The 16,045-nt window shown below is 57.3% G+C and overlaps 1 protein-coding gene and 2 non-coding genes across 7 annotated transcripts; all 3 read left to right on the forward strand.

Annotated features, from left to right (window-relative positions):
• Window positions 1–3,020: 3,020 nt before the first annotated feature.
• On the forward strand, window positions 3,021–15,343 carry TNPO2 (transportin 2). 5 transcript variants are annotated; one of them, XM_060007943.1, is made up of 25 exons: window positions 3,022–3,322; window positions 4,603–4,714; window positions 5,374–5,449; window positions 5,532–5,681; window positions 6,404–6,510; window positions 6,599–6,732; window positions 6,825–6,906; window positions 6,983–7,105; window positions 7,212–7,330; window positions 8,263–8,323; window positions 8,424–8,589; window positions 8,790–8,942; window positions 10,247–10,472; window positions 10,676–10,847; window positions 11,329–11,415; window positions 11,494–11,601; window positions 11,699–11,857; window positions 12,386–12,473; window positions 12,659–12,757; window positions 13,333–13,428; window positions 13,762–13,867; window positions 14,160–14,259; window positions 14,339–14,413; window positions 14,530–14,657; window positions 14,741–15,343. In XM_060007943.1, exons 2-24 carry the CDS (start codon window positions 4,616–4,618, stop codon window positions 14,635–14,637), a joined length of 2,694 nt encoding a protein of 897 aa, XP_059863926.1. In that variant the 5' UTR covers window positions 3,022–3,322; window positions 4,603–4,615; the 3' UTR covers window positions 14,638–14,657; window positions 14,741–15,343. The 5 variants fall into 5 exon arrangements, with proteins under 5 accessions (XP_059863929.1, XP_059863926.1, XP_059863925.1 ...); XM_060007942.2 differs by having other exon boundaries at window positions 3,025–3,322; window positions 13,792–13,867; XM_060007944.1 differs by lacking the exon at window positions 3,022–3,322 and adding an exon at window positions 3,636–3,655.
• On the forward strand, window positions 10,532–10,601 carry LOC132423783 (small nucleolar RNA SNORD41). Its single transcript, XR_009519092.1, has one exon. It is a non-coding gene; the product is annotated as a small nucleolar RNA SNORD41 (small nucleolar RNA).
• On the forward strand, window positions 12,515–12,589 carry LOC132423792 (small nucleolar RNA ZL2). Its single transcript, XR_009519103.1, has one exon. It is a non-coding gene; the product is annotated as a small nucleolar RNA ZL2 (small nucleolar RNA).
• Window positions 15,344–16,045: the final 702 nt, after the last annotated feature.

Raw genomic sequence — 16,045 nt, forward strand, 5'->3', positions numbered from 1 at the left:
CCCTCCACCACCCATAGAGGCAGGGGGAGGAGGGCTGAGGTAGCACCTACGCAGCCTCACACTGCCAGATTCAGCCTGTGGAGCGTGGGGCATCCCAAATACTGAGCACGAAAACACCAAACTCTCTGTCCTAGTGGAGCGAACATTCTGGTTGGGGGAAACAGACAAGAAACAAAATACAGAACACCACATGTTTATACATTCTGTGGCAGGGGAAAAAAGCATGAAAGGGGGACTGTGATGAGAGTGGGAGAGATGATAACTTTAAATTGGTCGGGAATTGCCACACCATTTGTTCCAAGTCCCGAAGGAGGTGGGGCAGGCAGTGAAGATGGTTCTTGGAAGAGTGTTCAGGCTAAAGGAACAGCAGGTGCAAAGACCCTGAGCTGAAACCACGCCCGGCTTGAAGAGTGAGCAAACAGCCTTTGGAACAGGCAACATGTCCCCCCTCACTTCCTGCTAACACACTGTAAGGCTTGTCTGGTTTATTTTCCACATCACCTCAATGGTCTCCCTCCTACTTTCAGGATGCTGAGCTGGCCCAAGTGTGACTTTAACCTTGGGGATGTAGTGTGGGGGAGAGGACATAGGAAGCCAATGGAGCCAACTCTACCTCCTCCTCCCTCAAAGCCACCCACAGCCTCTGGATCTTTAAAAAGAAACATAAGTGGGAGAAGTAGGTCGCCCCTGCAGCAGCTCAGCCTCTATTCTGGAGTATCAGGAGGCAGAGGGAGCTGATGGCGTCCCAGCACCTCCTTTCACTGAGCTCACCTACCCTGACCTGGGGAAAGTCTGAAGAGGGAGGAGAATCAAATTCAGGTTTTGGTGAGTCACACAGTCCCAGCTTCAAACTATTCTGGTGTCTGTTTGCTGTGTGATCTTGGGCAAGTCATTTAGCCTTTCTGTGGTTCAGGTTCTTCATCTATAAAGTAGAGAGGAAATACTGAAGCTCCTTGTAGAGTGAAGTTCTAAAGTAAGGGCACTGTTCATACAGCCATCGTTAACTCTGACAAAGTGGCTGTTATTGCTTCTCTAGGTGAAGCAACTGGCTTGTGTTTGGGGACCGTGTTTGAGAAATACCTTGATAGGAAGGTGCAGTGTGATGAGATGCTCAGGCAGGGAGGCTGTTGTAAACTGAGAGGTGTTTGTCTCCCATCTCAGATTCACGGTTGGGCATCAGTTCTTTGAGTTTCCTTTTTGCACTGAGCGCTTCTAGTTGAAGTAAGTTTGCCGTGCACAGCGCTGTTGTGAGAATACCATTTGTACACTGAAAGGCAGTAGGTGCATAATAAATACGGGGAAAAAAATTTTTTTTTGATTTTCTATTCAGTACTGAAATTCACCATCAGGGGAGAGGAAGAAAGATCTGTGATCACACGAGGGCCAATACTGTGGACTATACAGGCAGCAGGGGTCACATTATTCTGCCCTAACTCCTCGCTCCCCCGAGGCCTGCTCGGGGCCGTTGGACACTAGACATATTAAAAGTAGGGGGTGAGCATTAACAAATTTTCTCCTGCATCTCCAACTCGCTCCCCACCTGACCCTTGTCTGAGGCAACCCCCAACCGTGAGCAGAAAACTACGGTTCGCATCCTCTCCCGAAACCCCCAGATCCCGTCCCAGCCCCTCAGCCTTATTCTTCCTTCTGCTCAACGCCCAACTCTGGGGAGCTCTCCAACCCCTCAGATTCGAGTCTCAGCCAGAGACCGTAAGCGCGGCGACGCGGGCGCACGGCAAGATGGGATTTGTAGTTCTAGGTCCTCACGATGCGCGAGGGAAGACCATTGCGCATGCGAAGGCGGCGGCTTTCCGCACGTGTCCCTCAAACCGGTTTCCTGTCTAGCGGAGCCGGCTGAGGTGGGAATCCAGTCCGCTACTTTAGGGATCCCAACTCCTGAAGTGGAGTTTGGCGCCAGCTGACCCTTCCCAAAACCCTGGCGGCCCCAGTATTCGGCAAGAGAGGGCTTAGGTACCTGTTTTTCATGAATGAACGGAGCCAGGACTGACTTTGCCAATGGCAAGTGGACTGAGAAAATTGTCCCCCTCCTCCAGGCTGGGGCAAGAATTGACCTGTGCGTCTCCCGAGGCCAAAACGTCCCTCAGGGCAGGGCTGGGTTGTTCTTTGGGATTAGAGCCCTAGTTGATTCAGTGAATTCAGTAAATATTGGTTTAGGGAGGAGCCAAATACGGTAAAAGGACGGCCTTGAGCCTCGGAGTAAAAGCCACGTTTTTGAAGAACAATTTACTGCATATCTTGTAATGCTTAACTTGGATTATCTCAAACCCAGCAAACTATTCTTATACCCATTCCACAAATGGGGACACTAAAGCTCCGAGGGGCATAAGGTCGCCCAACTTTTTGTCAGGAGGGCGGAGACGTGGGGAGGGGGGAACGGGGACGCTCATGCTCCTCCCTACTCCGCTTTACTCTTAAGAGAAAGAAAAGGGGTGCCCTACTTTGTCCTCAGACGGCACAAGAATCACGGAATGTCTTTTTTCATCTTCCTTCCCTTACCTAAATTTCCTTAACTGTTTCACCTCATTCAGCCTCAGGGAACGAAAGGAGATAAGCCTTTTGCTCTAGCGTTTATTTTATTAGTTCATTTCATTTAAAATTTTATATCCTCGTGGGTTTATTTTTTTATATCCTTTTAAAAGTTGTCAAACAGTACTGGAAAATAAATAACGCAAAATATGGCAGAGGCTTCTTCAGGAACCCAGCCCGTCTCAGGCACTCCCTTTGTCTGACTTTCCCTCCTTTGTCTCGGGTATAAAGTCCACCCCAGGCTCAGTCCCCTCCACTCTTTCTCTGCACGCACATGTACTCCTCCCAAGTACCGTCTGGATGGAGGGAGGAAGGCACAGTTAAATTCTTAGAGGAGGGGGGTGACAAAGGCGCAGGTGGCTCTGACTGAAGGGTTTACAGGTCCACCATACACCAAAAAGTCCCACGCGCCACCAAACTCCTAGTTCCAGAAAAGAGCTCCGGTCAGGCCGGCGTTGAGGCAGGCTGAGAAAACGAGATGGTGGGAGGACCGGCCGGCCAGAGAGGCCTAGAGAGCCTTCATCTCTTCGGTCACGTGACCCAGCCTCTGCTGGGCCTAGGTCTCCCGGTGCCAGGCCACGTGCGACGGCTGTTTCTCCTGATTGGTTCTTCTAGGCCAGTTTGAACGGCGTACGGAAGCCTCCGCAGTTCATATACGGCCGCGTTTTTTTTTTTCTTTTTTTTTTTTTTTGCTCCCTGTCTTTGGCTCCCTCCTTCCTCGCGAGTCTCAGGAGAAGCCGCGGCTTAAGGCCCCGCTGCTGCTGCCCGAGGCCGGGTAAGTGAGCCTCACCCGGACCCTAACCGGCTGGGCCCCGGCTTGCGTCGACCCCCGCAGGGCTTCAGGCCTGCGCGGCGCGCGGCCCGGGCGTCGGGGCCGCGCCTGACCGAGAAAGGCCGAGAACCCGGTTGGGCCCGATTGAGGAGGCAGCGAGAATGGGCCGGGGCGGGGGAGGGGGGAACCGAGCCGGGCTTAGGGGGTGGGGCCTCGGAACCGGGCCAGGTCCCGGTGCCGCGAGAATCGGGCCAGTGGGACGTCTGGGGTCGGGCTGGAGGGGCTCTGATTGGGGGAATCGTATGGGGACTGATTGGGGGACGTCGCGAGGATCGGGTGTGTGTAGGGGGCTGTTTCGGTGGGGCATGGTTGGGTCTGGTTGGGGGAGGCCGCATTGAAAAGTTGGGGGGGTGCTTGTTGGACCCTGATAGGGAAAGGGCTTCAGACTTCGGCCTGGAGGGCTTTTCTGGGTCTGACTGCGAGGCGTCGCTGGGATCAGTTGGAGGAAATGCCCTGGGGAGTGTTCGGCCAGGTCTAATTGGGGGTAGTCGCAGGGATCGGACGAAGAGGGTTTTCGGTTCGAGGTGGTGGGAGGCTTGGTCGAACTTGATTGGGGGAAGCAGCAGTGACCCGTTAGCAGGAGTTAATGCTGACTGGGGCGGGGGGTTGGAGCGCTGTGTGGGGAGGCTTTGCCAGACCTGACTGAGGAAGCGACAGGGACCCGTCCAGGGGCCTTCTGTCGCCGGATAGGTGGGCTTGGTTGACTCTCCTGCGGAGAGGCATCAGGGACCTGTCTGGAGACTGCTTTGGGTCTGATTAAGGGGAATCGCTGGACTGCGTGCCGGCACGGGAGAGACCACGGGGGCTGGGGCACTATCGTGTTCTGGGGCAGGGTCCCTGGATGGGGAGGTGGCTGGGCCCTCGCCTAGCAGCTTCGAGGGAAGTGGAAGTCTTAGGGCCCGGAGCCGAGGGCGGCGGTATGGGCCGCGGTGGGCTGAAGGCCCAGTGTTGGGTGGGATGAGGATCCGCCGGGTCCCGTCGCCACCTCGCATGGCCCGCTTCCACATACCCGCGCCCGCGCTCCCGAGCCCGCGACTGCGCGGCCGTGGATGGCGCAGCTGGCGGGGACCCCGCACTTGGGCGGGCGTGGATCGGCGGCCTCCGTCTGTCCGCCGAGGACGCTCCCGCCCTGCTACCGCCGCCACCACCTCTGTGGGGGCTCAGCCCGGGACTCACACGGAGCCCCTGGGATCCAGCGCTGATCCTGGCCCCTACCCCCGCAGTTCACCTTGCACCATGGACTGGCAGCCAGACGAGCAGGGCCTGCAGCAGGTCCTGCAGCTGCTCAAAGACTCGCAGTCGCCCAACACAGCCACGCAGCGCATTGTGCAGGATGTATCCTTCCTTCCTTCCGGGTCTGGGGGGACGGGGCAGACATCTGCAGCTCCTGAAGGCCAGAGAGGAAGGGGTCTACTCCCTAATTCTTAGACTCTTTCTGCTGTGGCAGGAGCAGGCCTTGGCAGAGAATTAAGGATTAGGATTACTGGGTCCCATTCCCAGAGGAAATGTGGCCCGGCAGGAGAAGGGGGCACTTTTAGCTGGTGCTTGGCTTTAGTTGAGTTTCATGGGTAAAATTTCCTTTTTTCAATCGGTCATTTAAAATGCTATAAGTTAAACTTTTAAATTATTTAAACCATTAGCAAGTTTCACTTGAAAGTGTGAGTTCCCTTCTTTTTTTAAAAAAAAAAAAACATGCCACATTGGATTGCTAGTGAGTGGAGCTGCCACCATCAGAGAGAGCTGAGTTTGCTAACCCTCTCCTGCTCTGGCCAGATCTTCAGGAGTGGTGGGAAGCTCAGACATGCTCCCCCACCCGCTGTATGAATCTCATGTGCCTGAAATGCTGTGTTATTCTGGGCATGGGGGTTGACAGGTGGGGTTCCAGGAGCTGGTTGCCTCGTCCCCATAGTCAGAAGTAGTATCAGCTATATGGCAGTAAGGGGGCTCTGCCTGGGGAAGACCTCTGTCTCCCAAGACCCTTAACAACCTAGCAGAAACTCAAACAACTGAACCAGTTTCCCGACTTCAACAACTACCTGATATTCGTCCTGACCAGACTCAAGTCGGAAGGTATGCCCTTGGTGTCCCTCCACACAAGCCTGACCCCACTTTCTCCCTTGTGGTTCCCTAAGCCTCAGCCCTCTTCCCCCAGATGAGCCAACTCGCTCTCTCAGTGGCCTCATCCTCAAGAACAACGTGAAGGCACACTACCAGAGCTTTCCACCACCTGTGGCCGACTTCATCAAACAGGAATGTCTCAACAACATCGGCGATGCCTCCTCGCTCATCCGGGCCACCATAGGTAAGAGGGTGCAGCGGGAGTCAGCCTGTGATGATGCCCTGAGCTGTCACTCTTGGCCAAGAAACTTCTCAGTGTGTTAAGGATATTGATTCACAGAATGTTCCAGCACCGTGGATGGTAGTGTAGTACTGTTATTACTGCCATTTTACAGATGAGAAAACTGAGACACATAGATGTTAAGGGATTTGCCTGGCAAGTAGCAGAGCTCAGAAGTGACTAGGTCAGGTCCATGCTCTGAACCACTCCCTCCTGAAACAGCTGTTCTCATTTCTGAGAACAGAACCTAGATGGCTTCTCCCTCACCTCCTCAGGTCTTTGCTCAGATATCAAGGTGTCACCTAGTAAGGCCTTCTCTAGCCACCCAATTAAAAATTGCTACCCTCATCCTCAGCACTTGCTAGCCATCTTCTCTGCTTTACTTCCTCCCTTATATCTTGGCATCTAGCCACCGAGGTCTTTTGCTGATTTATCTTTACCTCACAGCCTCCCTCACTAGATAGTCAGGTCCTAAGGGCAGGGATTTTGTGTTTAGTTATGTGCTGCATCCCAGGGCCTGAAACAGGGCTGGCTCACGGTAAGACTCAGAGGATCTCAAAGAGTGTGTAGGGTTACAGGGGGTAGCGCACAGAAAGTGTGCTGGAGTGAGTGCGCAGCAAGGAGGGCTGGGGCGCCAGGCAGGCCCGCACCCAGCCTGAGGCAGCGTCCTTTCCTGGCCGCCCCAGGCATTCTCATCACCACCATCGCTTCCAAGGGCGAGCTGCAGATGTGGCCCGAGCTGCTGCCCCAGCTGTGCAACCTACTCAACTCGGAGGATTACAACACTTGTGAGGTAGGGGATGAGCCATGGCCTGCCTGCCTAAGCGGGAGCTGGGGCCAGACCGGGACCCACACCCATGTGCCTGCTCCCCTCCACTCAGGGAGCCTTCGGAGCCCTGCAGAAGATCTGCGAAGACTCATCCGAACTTCTGGACAGCGATGCCCTCAACAGGCCCCTCAACATCATGATTCCCAAGTTCCTACAGTTCTTCAAGCACTGCAGCCCCAAGATCCGGTGGGTGCGGCTCCCCAGGGGTCTGCAGGGGGCCTGGAGCAGGTGGGATGGGTGGGGTCAGGAGTGACCCATGTGCGCCTGCCCCCTGCCAGGTCCCATGCCATCGCCTGTGTGAATCAGTTTATCATGGACCGGGCCCAGGCACTGATGGACAACATCGACACCTTCATCGAGGTGGGCCACTGGGCTGGGGAGGGGAGCAGGGGGAGGGCCGAGGGCCCAGCCACAGCTGACCCCGGCTTCCCTGCAGCATCTGTTCGCCCTGGCCGTGGATGATGACCCTGAGGTGCGGAAGAACGTGTGCCGTGCACTGGTGATGCTGCTGGAAGTGCGGATCGACAGGCTCATCCCCCACATGCACAGCATCATCCAGGTATGCCTGGCCAGGGCCAGCCCGCGTGTGCGCTGAGGGGTGGGAGGCAGGTGGGGAGCCACCCCTAGCCGGGCCAAGCCTTAGCCTTTCTCCCATCCCACCCCAGTACATGCTGCAGAGGACCCAGGACCATGATGAGAACGTGGCCCTTGAGGCCTGCGAGTTCTGGCTGACACTGGCCGAGCAGCCCATCTGCAAGGAAGTCCTGGCCTCCCACCTGGTCCAGTGAGTGCTGCTTCTGCCCTCTGTCCCACCCCAGCCTCCACCTCTTGCCATGCCTATGCCTTTCCTTCTGGTCAGCTCCTGCGCTAGCCTCAGTCCACATCTTGTATCTTGGTTTACTTTTATTCCTGTGCACGTTTATTTTGCAAACGGTAAGTATGTAGCTTTAATGACTTAAAAATTAGGTTAAGTTATAGGTGGAAAAAAGTGAAGACTCAACAGAGGCTTTAGGCATAGCTGGATCCAGGTGCTCAAAGGATGTGAAAGGCGCCTGACTGGTCTCAGATCTACTTCCTCTATGCTGGCTTTGTTCTCAGGCACAGCCTTCCCTCGTCGTAGTACTGTGGCCTTCTGCAGCCTTCCAGCTCAGGAGCCTCAGAGTAAAGAAATTCTCTCTCAACCAGTATCTCCACAAAAGTCCTAGGGCTGATCCTCCTGGACCAACTTGGATTACTTTTCTATCCCCGAGTCAGTGAGGGCTCTAACCAAAATCTCCGATCCCGACGTGCATGGGCTCCAGCTGAGGGGGCAGGCTGCCCTGCCTGTTTGGTCCCCTAACCAGGCCCCATCCTAGGGAAGTGCCTGGTGACAGGGCCACATGTCCCTGCTTTATGGTGTGCTAGGGGTCAGGCACTATTCCAAGCTTCTCAGTGTATTCAGGGGTCGGGAATTCACTGAGTGGCCAGGGGTCTGGGTCCAGAACCTTCCTGTGGAGCTAGGAGTAGTGTCAGCTCTGACCCAGTCACAGTGGCTGAGACTCGGCTGAGATAGTATCCACTAAGGGAAATGAGTGGATGTAGCATAACCAGGATCAGCATGTGCAGTCGGCCCCTTGGCTCCCTGACCTCCTCCCCTCCCCGCTTCTTCCCTCTCCCCCAGGCTGTAAGCCCCCTCTGGGGCCCCTGCATCCTGATTAACAGCCTCTCTTCCAACAGGTTGATCCCTATCCTGGTAAACGGGATGAAGTACTCAGAAATCGACATCATCCTGCTCAAGGTTAGTTAGGGCTGACCACCAGGCACAGGCAGGAGGATGAAGGCTGGGGCACTGGGGATGGGGGCCTCTGTGGTGCTTAGCCATCTGCCTGGCTCCACAGGGGGATGTGGAGGAGGATGAGGCCGTCCCTGACAGCGAGCAGGATATCAAGCCACGCTTCCACAAGTCACGCACGGTGACGCTGCCCCATGAGGCTGAGCGGCCTGATGGCTCTGAGGATGCAGAGGATGATGATGACGATGATGCTTTGTCCGACTGGAATCTGAGTAAGTGGCCGGGCCTGGGGTGAGAAGGGGGAAGTAGGGGGCAGCAAGCCCTGGGCTCCCCTCTTAGGAGGGAATCAGAAGCCTATATGGAGCAGATCATGAAGATTCTAATCATGATCTCTGATCCTGGGGGGCACAGAGAGGAGGGCTGGTGGCCTGCCTGATGTGCCTCCCTGAGCCCGCCACCCCTCCCACCCCAGGGAAGTGCTCGGCGGCTGCACTGGACGTCCTGGCTAACGTCTTCCGGGAGGAACTGCTGCCCCACCTACTCCCCCTGCTCAAGGGCCTCCTCTTCCACCCCGAGTGGGTGGTCAAGGAGTCGGGCATCCTGGTGCTGGGCGCCATTGCTGAGGGTAAGTGACCTGCCAGCCTGGCTGCGCCTGACCTCTGATCCCCACGCTGGTGCGAGACTGGGGCTGGCCCAGGCAGGCTTGTGGGGGGCGACGCCATCCCCAGGTTCTCTCCAGAGGCCTGCTCACCCCACTCCAAACAGCTCTGGGATTTGAATCTTCCCTTCAGCCCGTGGGCCTGAAAGGGACCCCCGAAAGCAAGCTCTTTCCTTAATTCTCATGGACAGGCCAATAAGCATAATAACAGCAACAATAATAACAGGCACTTCTGCAGTGCTTGCCCCACAGCAGGCAGCCCTGTCCTGCGGGCTGACTACCACCTGAGGAGGTGGGTTTCTTAGATGGGGGAACTAAGGTGCAGAGAGAATCAACGGCACTTCCCTCGTCACCCAGAGTGAAGCTGGGCCTCAAACCTGCTCTGGCTGCGAGGCTGGCCTGCCAGAATCAGAAGTGTGCAGTGGTGTTTCCTTAAACTTCACACGGTGTGCTTGTGCTGTACTGACACGGTTTCCAGGTTCCCCTCGTCCCGATGGATGGGGTGTACAGCGTGAACTACCAGAGGGCTTTGCAGAACTGTTACAGGCAGCACACACGACCCCCTCAGCATCCAGGCCTGCTAGAACAAGCAGAGAGGGCAGCAGGAGCCCTCACCCTGGAGAGCTTTTCAAAGTTGTCTAAGGAAATGTTTCCTCATATAATAAGTAACGGGTCTTATGTTAACAGGACACATAACACGTTCCACAATGCACATATGTATTTTAATAGACTATGTGAAGTGCTCTGCATATATAATGGGAAAAGATCTCAAGGAACTGACCCTAAACTGGTAAAAATAGATCTCATGGCTTGGGATTATCAGAGGGTGTGCTATTTATTACCCGTGTTCTGTAATGAAAAGAGAGACACAGTTAAGGGTTTTTAAAAAGAGAAGATGTAAAGTAGAAAAAGAAAAATCACAAACATCCAAGAAAGGTTTCAAAGGAAAGGTCCTTTCTGTCCACCTGCGTTGTTACTGCCCATAAAGCCCAAGTCAGTGTGCAGCTTGGCCATCTATGAATGAACTAGTGACCAGATAAAAACATCACAAGCCCTGGAATGGGGTGGAGCTGATGGAGAGGAAAGTCTTGCTCTGATGCCGTTTCCCATCCCCATCCTGCCTTTCACTGGCTCTGTGACTCTGAGCCAGTTATTTAACTTCCAAGCCTCAGTTTCCCCATCTGTCAGGTGCGGCTGATCCTCTCCCCAGGAGGGTGGATGTGACCCGGCCCAGTTGGGCTCAGCCTTGCCTCTGTGCCGGCTCCTTGCAGGCTGCATGCAGGGCATGGTGCCCTACCTGCCAGAGCTGATCCCGCACCTCATCCAGTGCTTATCAGACAAGAAGGCCCTGGTCCGCTCCATCGCCTGCTGGACCCTGAGCCGCTATGCCCACTGGGTGGTCAGCCAGCCCCCTGACATGCACCTCAAGCCTCTGATGACAGAGCTGCTCAAGCGCATCCTGGATGGCAACAAGAGGGTACAGGAGGCAGCCTGCAGGTGAACCTCGACCCCTGGCCCCACAGCCCTCACCTCACCTGGCCCCACTGGCTGCTCTCTGGGAAGTGATGATACTCATGACCCCTGACATTGTACTGATTTCTCACGTATTCGTACTGGCTGATCCCGAGTGCACCCTCCCTGACCCGACTCAGAGCCTAGCCCTGCCTGTGGCTGCCTGCTAAACCCCTTCCCCCTTCCAGTGCCTTCGCCACCCTGGAGGAGGAGGCCTGCACGGAGCTGGTCCCTTACCTCAGCTATATCCTGGACACCCTCGTTTTTGCCTTTGGCAAGTACCAGCACAAGAACCTGCTCATCCTCTACGATGCCATCGGCACCCTGGCCGACTCTGTGGGCCACCACCTCAACCAGCCGGTGAGACCCCACAGCGGCTCCCTCCTCCCGATCCCTGTGCCCCTTGGCATCCGGTGACCTGGCGGCGACCCGTGTCGCACGCCAGGGACGTGGCCATGACCTCGACAGGCAGACAGACAGACCCGGCCCCAGCCCTCGCCCTGTTCCCAGTCTAGTGGGGGAGACAGACAGTTATGAGACAGCGTGGTAAGTGCTGTGCCGGGGGAGCTCAGGGGCCTGCAGGAAGCAGGAAGCGCTGACTCAGGCTCCAAGGGGCAGGAGGGGGGGTGGGGGTGGGGCTCGGGATGGGTGAGAAGGGAGTAAATTAGAAGGGCCTGGAAGTCTGGCTGGATGGCGAGGCCTCGCAGGGCCCCATGAACCAAAGCGAGGAGCCTAGACCTCATTGCTCAGATGACGGGCACCTCTGAGTCACAGGGAACCCTGCTGGTTCCCAGGCCACCACCCACACCCAGGGAGCCCCAACTTCCTGCTCCCCTTCCAGGAATACATCCAGAAGCTGATGCCTCCGCTGATCCAGAAGTGGAACGAGCTCAAGGATGAAGACAAGGACCTCTTCCCTCTGCTGGAGGTGGGTGAGCTCCAGGCCCTCTCCCGAGGCCCCGTCCCACCCACCTGAGCTCACCTCTCCTGCCCTCCTCCTTGCCAGTGCCTGTCATCAGTGGCCACTGCCCTGCAGAGTGGCTTCCTGCCCTACTGTGAGCCCGTCTACCAGCGCTGTGTTACCCTGGTGCAGAAGACGCTGGCCCAGGCCATGGTGAGCATCCCTCCAGCACCACCCCATCACCCGCTCCTCTGCTGCTGCCCCAGCCTGGGCCCACTCCCCTCACCTGCCTGCCCCCTTCTGTGCCCAGATGTACACCCAGCACCCTGAGCAGTACGAGGCCCCTGACAAGGACTTCATGATCGTGGCGCTGGACCTGCTCAGCGGCCTGGCTGAGGGCCTGGGCGGGCACGTGGAGCAGCTGGTAGCCCGCAGCAACATCATGACACTGCTCTTTCAGTGCATGCAGGTGGGTGGGCCCCTCGCGGGCCTCTAAGTGGACAATGGTGACACCTTTGTGGGCTGCCTTTGTGGGCTGCCTTGGGTGGACTCAGGGCCTTGGTTATGCCCTGAGGACATCAGGGAGAAAGGACCCATTAAAAAAAAAAAGCTTGTAATTATTTTTAAAAGTGATTCAAATAAAACATGTAAAATCTCATTGAAAAACCTAACAATGTAGAAAATTAAAAAGTAGAAAATAGGAAATGTGAAAGCACAAGCCCCTCCAATATGACGCCCCCACCCCCCAGCGTACTGAGGATGGGCAGCAGTTCCAAGTGCTCTCTTCTGTAGTGGTACCGAGCTGGGCATTCTCGTTCACATGCCCCGAGTCCCAGATGTACAGATGGGGCCTGTAGCCTTGGCACTGGGAAGTGGCAGGGTCAGGTCATGCTCCAGGAACTGTTCCCTTAGCTGCCCTGCTCTGAGGGGTTAGTTGGGATCCCGGCTGGTTGGGGGAAGGGGAGCCCGGCCACCCTGACCCTGCTCCAACCCCCAGGACTCGATGCCTGAGGTCCGGCAGAGCTCCTTCGCCCTCCTGGGAGACCTCACCAAAGCCTGCTTCATCCATGTCAAGCCCTGTATCGGTACGACCCCCATTTCGTCCTTACCCCATGACCCCAGCCCTGGCCTCAAGTGATGGAGAGATGACCTGGGAGGACTGTGACCGCACTGGGATGTATTCGTACTGTCTGACGGGGCCTGCTTCGCGAGTGTCAGAAGCTTACCCTGGCTGGCCCTCCTGCTCAGCACCCTTCTTTCTCCCTGCCAGCTGAGTTCATGCCCATCCTGGGCACCAACCTGAACCCCGAGTTCATCTCTGTCTGCAACAATGCCACCTGGGCCATTGGCGAGATCTGCATGCAGATGGGTAAGTGCCCCACAGCTGGGCAGGCCGTGTCCCTCCCCATTGGCTTGTTCCCAGCCTGGGGCCAGGAGTCTGGCTCTAACTGACAGGTTCCCTCTAGAGGGCCCTGGTGCTCCTTGAGGAAGGCTCCGATTGGCCAGGGACAAGGGGACACCTCTGAGCATTTTCATCCGAGATGGGGACACATGGCTGAAAGGCCATCTGTAATTGGCTTTTCCAAAGAGGCACAGGACAGGAGGCCTGTACTTATTGGACTACTTGTCACCTCCCTCCCCTCCAAGCAATTGGCTGAAAGGCCCCCTGGGATTGGCTGGGAGACTGTCACTGCTTCTCTGCTCTCTGCCTAACCCCACAGGGAGGCTGGGCGGTGTGGTCTCACCCTGGTGTCCAGCAGTGACGCCAGGGAAGCTTCCGGTGTTGGGAGGGTGTAGGTCTGTCTCTGGTTGGCCATGGCGCCTGGGCAGCAGATAGCCAGAGAAGGTTGCTTGCTTCCTCACTGGTTGGCCAGTGTCTGGATACAACTCGGGTCAGTGTGGGTGGCGTGGGCTGTGTGGGGCTCTGACAGGCCTGTCCCCCAGGGGCAGAGATGCAGCCCTACGTGCAGATGGTCCTCAACAACCTGGTGGAGATCATTAACCGGCCCAACACGCCCAAGACGTTGCTGGAAAACACAGGTGGGCCCCAGGCCTGGGCCCTTGCCGCCCCCTTGCCCGCCTCCTGGAGGTGGGGTATCCTGGCTGGGAGGGTAGCTGACAAGAGGCCTTGGGAAAGAACCAGGGAGGGTGACTGGAAGGACCTGGAATGGGGCTATGGGAGGAGGCCTAAGAAAGATGTTGGCCTCGGGGGAGACCTGGGAGAGACCCAAGTGGGGTGGGGAGGAGACCCTGACCGGGCCAAGCTTGGGGGCCCAGGGAGCTGGCAGGAGCTATTCTCTTGGGGCCCGTGGGGCGGGGCTGGTGCCTCGTGCTAGAGGCCCTGCCACGTACCGGGGCCGCTCGGGGTTGCAGGTCGCCTGACGAGTCCCTCTGCCATTCCAGCCATCACCATCGGCCGCCTGGGCTACGTGTGCCCACAGGAGGTGGCACCCATGCTGCAGCAGTTCATCCGGCCTTGGTGTGTGCCCACCTGTGTGGGGCCTGCCGTACGGTGGGCTGGGCGGTGGGGGGAAGGTGGGACAGGCCCGACCCAGTCCCTCGCCTGTGCCCACCCAGCCCTACCCTGCCCACCCGTGGATGCCCGACCCAGCCCCACCGAGCCCTGATCTCCTGCTTCCCCCACGCCTCACAGATACATGTCCCATCCCAGCCCCACCACCCACTGGCCCACCGCTCCCTGCTGTCCCCCACAGATGTCCATCCTGCCCCAGGCCCACTGGCTGATTCCCCACTGCTTACCTTCCCCACAGGTGCACATCCCTCAGGAACATCAGGGACAATGAGGAGAAGGACTCGGCCTTCCGAGGCATCTGCATGATGATAGGCGTCAACCCCGGGGGTGTTGTGCAGGTTGGGGCAGCTGGGCTCTGAGGGAAGTTGCTGGGGCTGGGCTTGGACGGCCCCTCACGTGGGATCCGTCACGTTTCAGGACTTTATTTTCTTCTGCGACGCTGTAGCCTCCTGGGTGAGCCCGAAGGATGACCTTCGGGACATGTTTTATAAGGTAGGGCTCCCGCTTGGCCCTGATCTAGTCTCGGAAGGCGGCAGGGTGGGGAGAGACCGAGTTCATCTTCATCTTGCTCCGCTCCGGGGCGCCCCTCACCCCCTCCCTCGCTGCAGATTCTCCATGGCTTCAAAGACCAAGTTGGGGAAGAAAACTGGCAGCAGTTCTCAGAGCAGTTCCCGCCGCTGCTTAAGGAGAGGCTAGCTGCCTTCTACGGGGTCTAGATGAGTACTGCGACTGCCAGGTGAGGAGGCCGTGTGCAGAGAGGGCTGGCGCTGTTGTGGGAGCCAAAGGGGCGCAGGCCCTGACCCTCTCCTCTCCTCACAGGTTTCTGTCTGCGTCGTCGTCAGAGGGGTTGCTGGGGAGCGCGCTGCGTCCAGAAGTCGCCGTGCCCTGGTCGAGGGGGGTTAGGGAGGAGTGAGTGGGACCCAAATCCAGACGCCCTCCCCGTCCATCTACCTGCCATACCCGGCCATAGGCCGGTCAGCGGGTGGGCAGGTGGGTGGGGCCTCCACGTTCATCCTATAAATGGGAGGGGGGTGGGACTTCTTGGCAGCAAGGGCCCCTTGCTCTAATTGGGGTCACCTCAGGCAGCCTACTTGGGCCAGCCACGTGTGGGAGGGAAGAATCAACACGGCCGACCAAATCCGGCTTAGGATGAGGCAAGGGAAAAGCAGGTGGGGAGGGGGGTCCTTGTAGAGACACGTACACTCACACGTACACACGTGGCTACACGCATGTGCGGGCGCTGCAGCCAGCCAGGCTGGGCCAGCCGCCCCACCATTTCCCCGACTGCATGGAGACAGTAGAATTAGTGAACCCCTGAGTTAACTCGTAAGGCCTTCCGTGTAACCTGCATCTAGAGTTTAAGAAGCTTCTGCTGTTTTGCCGGAATTGGCGGTGATTAGGGAGGGCTGGGTGGGTTGGGGACCTCCGCTGGGACCCTGGGGCGGGTGGGGGGGAAGAGGACGGCCACCTTGGGGCCGCCCAGTCAGCACGCACACGCTTTGGACCTGCTCCGCACACTTCTTGCCAGCTCTGTGGCAGCCTCAGCCAGTGTGTCTCCCTCCTTGTCCCGTCCCAGCCAGAAGAGTGGGGACCACCGAAGTGGCCGGGGCTGGCCAGAGGTCGCCTTTTTCTCCCTCCCCTGTGCTCCAGTGACTTTCGAAGATGCTGGGCTGGAACTTTTTCCCCCTGAGGAGAGTTGGGGGCAGCCAGAGCTGCTGACATCTACCCCTGTGTCTCTCCATAAGCAAGTCTGTTTCAAAGGCAGTCCGTTTCTCTGCTTCCGAGAGCCCTCTTCCAGGCCTGGGTTTTAACACAAGGGCCGAGGCTGAGGCATTTAATTGATGGTGATAGAAAACCAAGGCTTATGCTTTGCCAGCAAGAGGGAAACCAAAGGCTTGGAGGAAGGGAAGGGTGCTGTATTCCCTTACCCGACTCTGGCCCTGGGACTTCCTGATCATCACAGCTCCCAGTAGGCCCCAAGACCCCACCAGATTGGGGTAGCGATCCTAGGGAAACTTCTGGGATTGGTTGGGGATGCAGGCACAGTGGGAGAGGCTCCCCTAGAGAGAGGAGGTGTGGTTGCTTCCCAGTTGGCCTCAAAACTGAAACCAAGCCTTGAAGCCC

The sequence above is a fragment of the Delphinus delphis genome, chromosome 3 (genome assembly GCF_949987515.2).
Source record: "Delphinus delphis chromosome 3, mDelDel1.2, whole genome shotgun sequence".
NCBI classification, from domain to species: domain Eukaryota; kingdom Metazoa; phylum Chordata; class Mammalia; order Artiodactyla; family Delphinidae; genus Delphinus; species Delphinus delphis.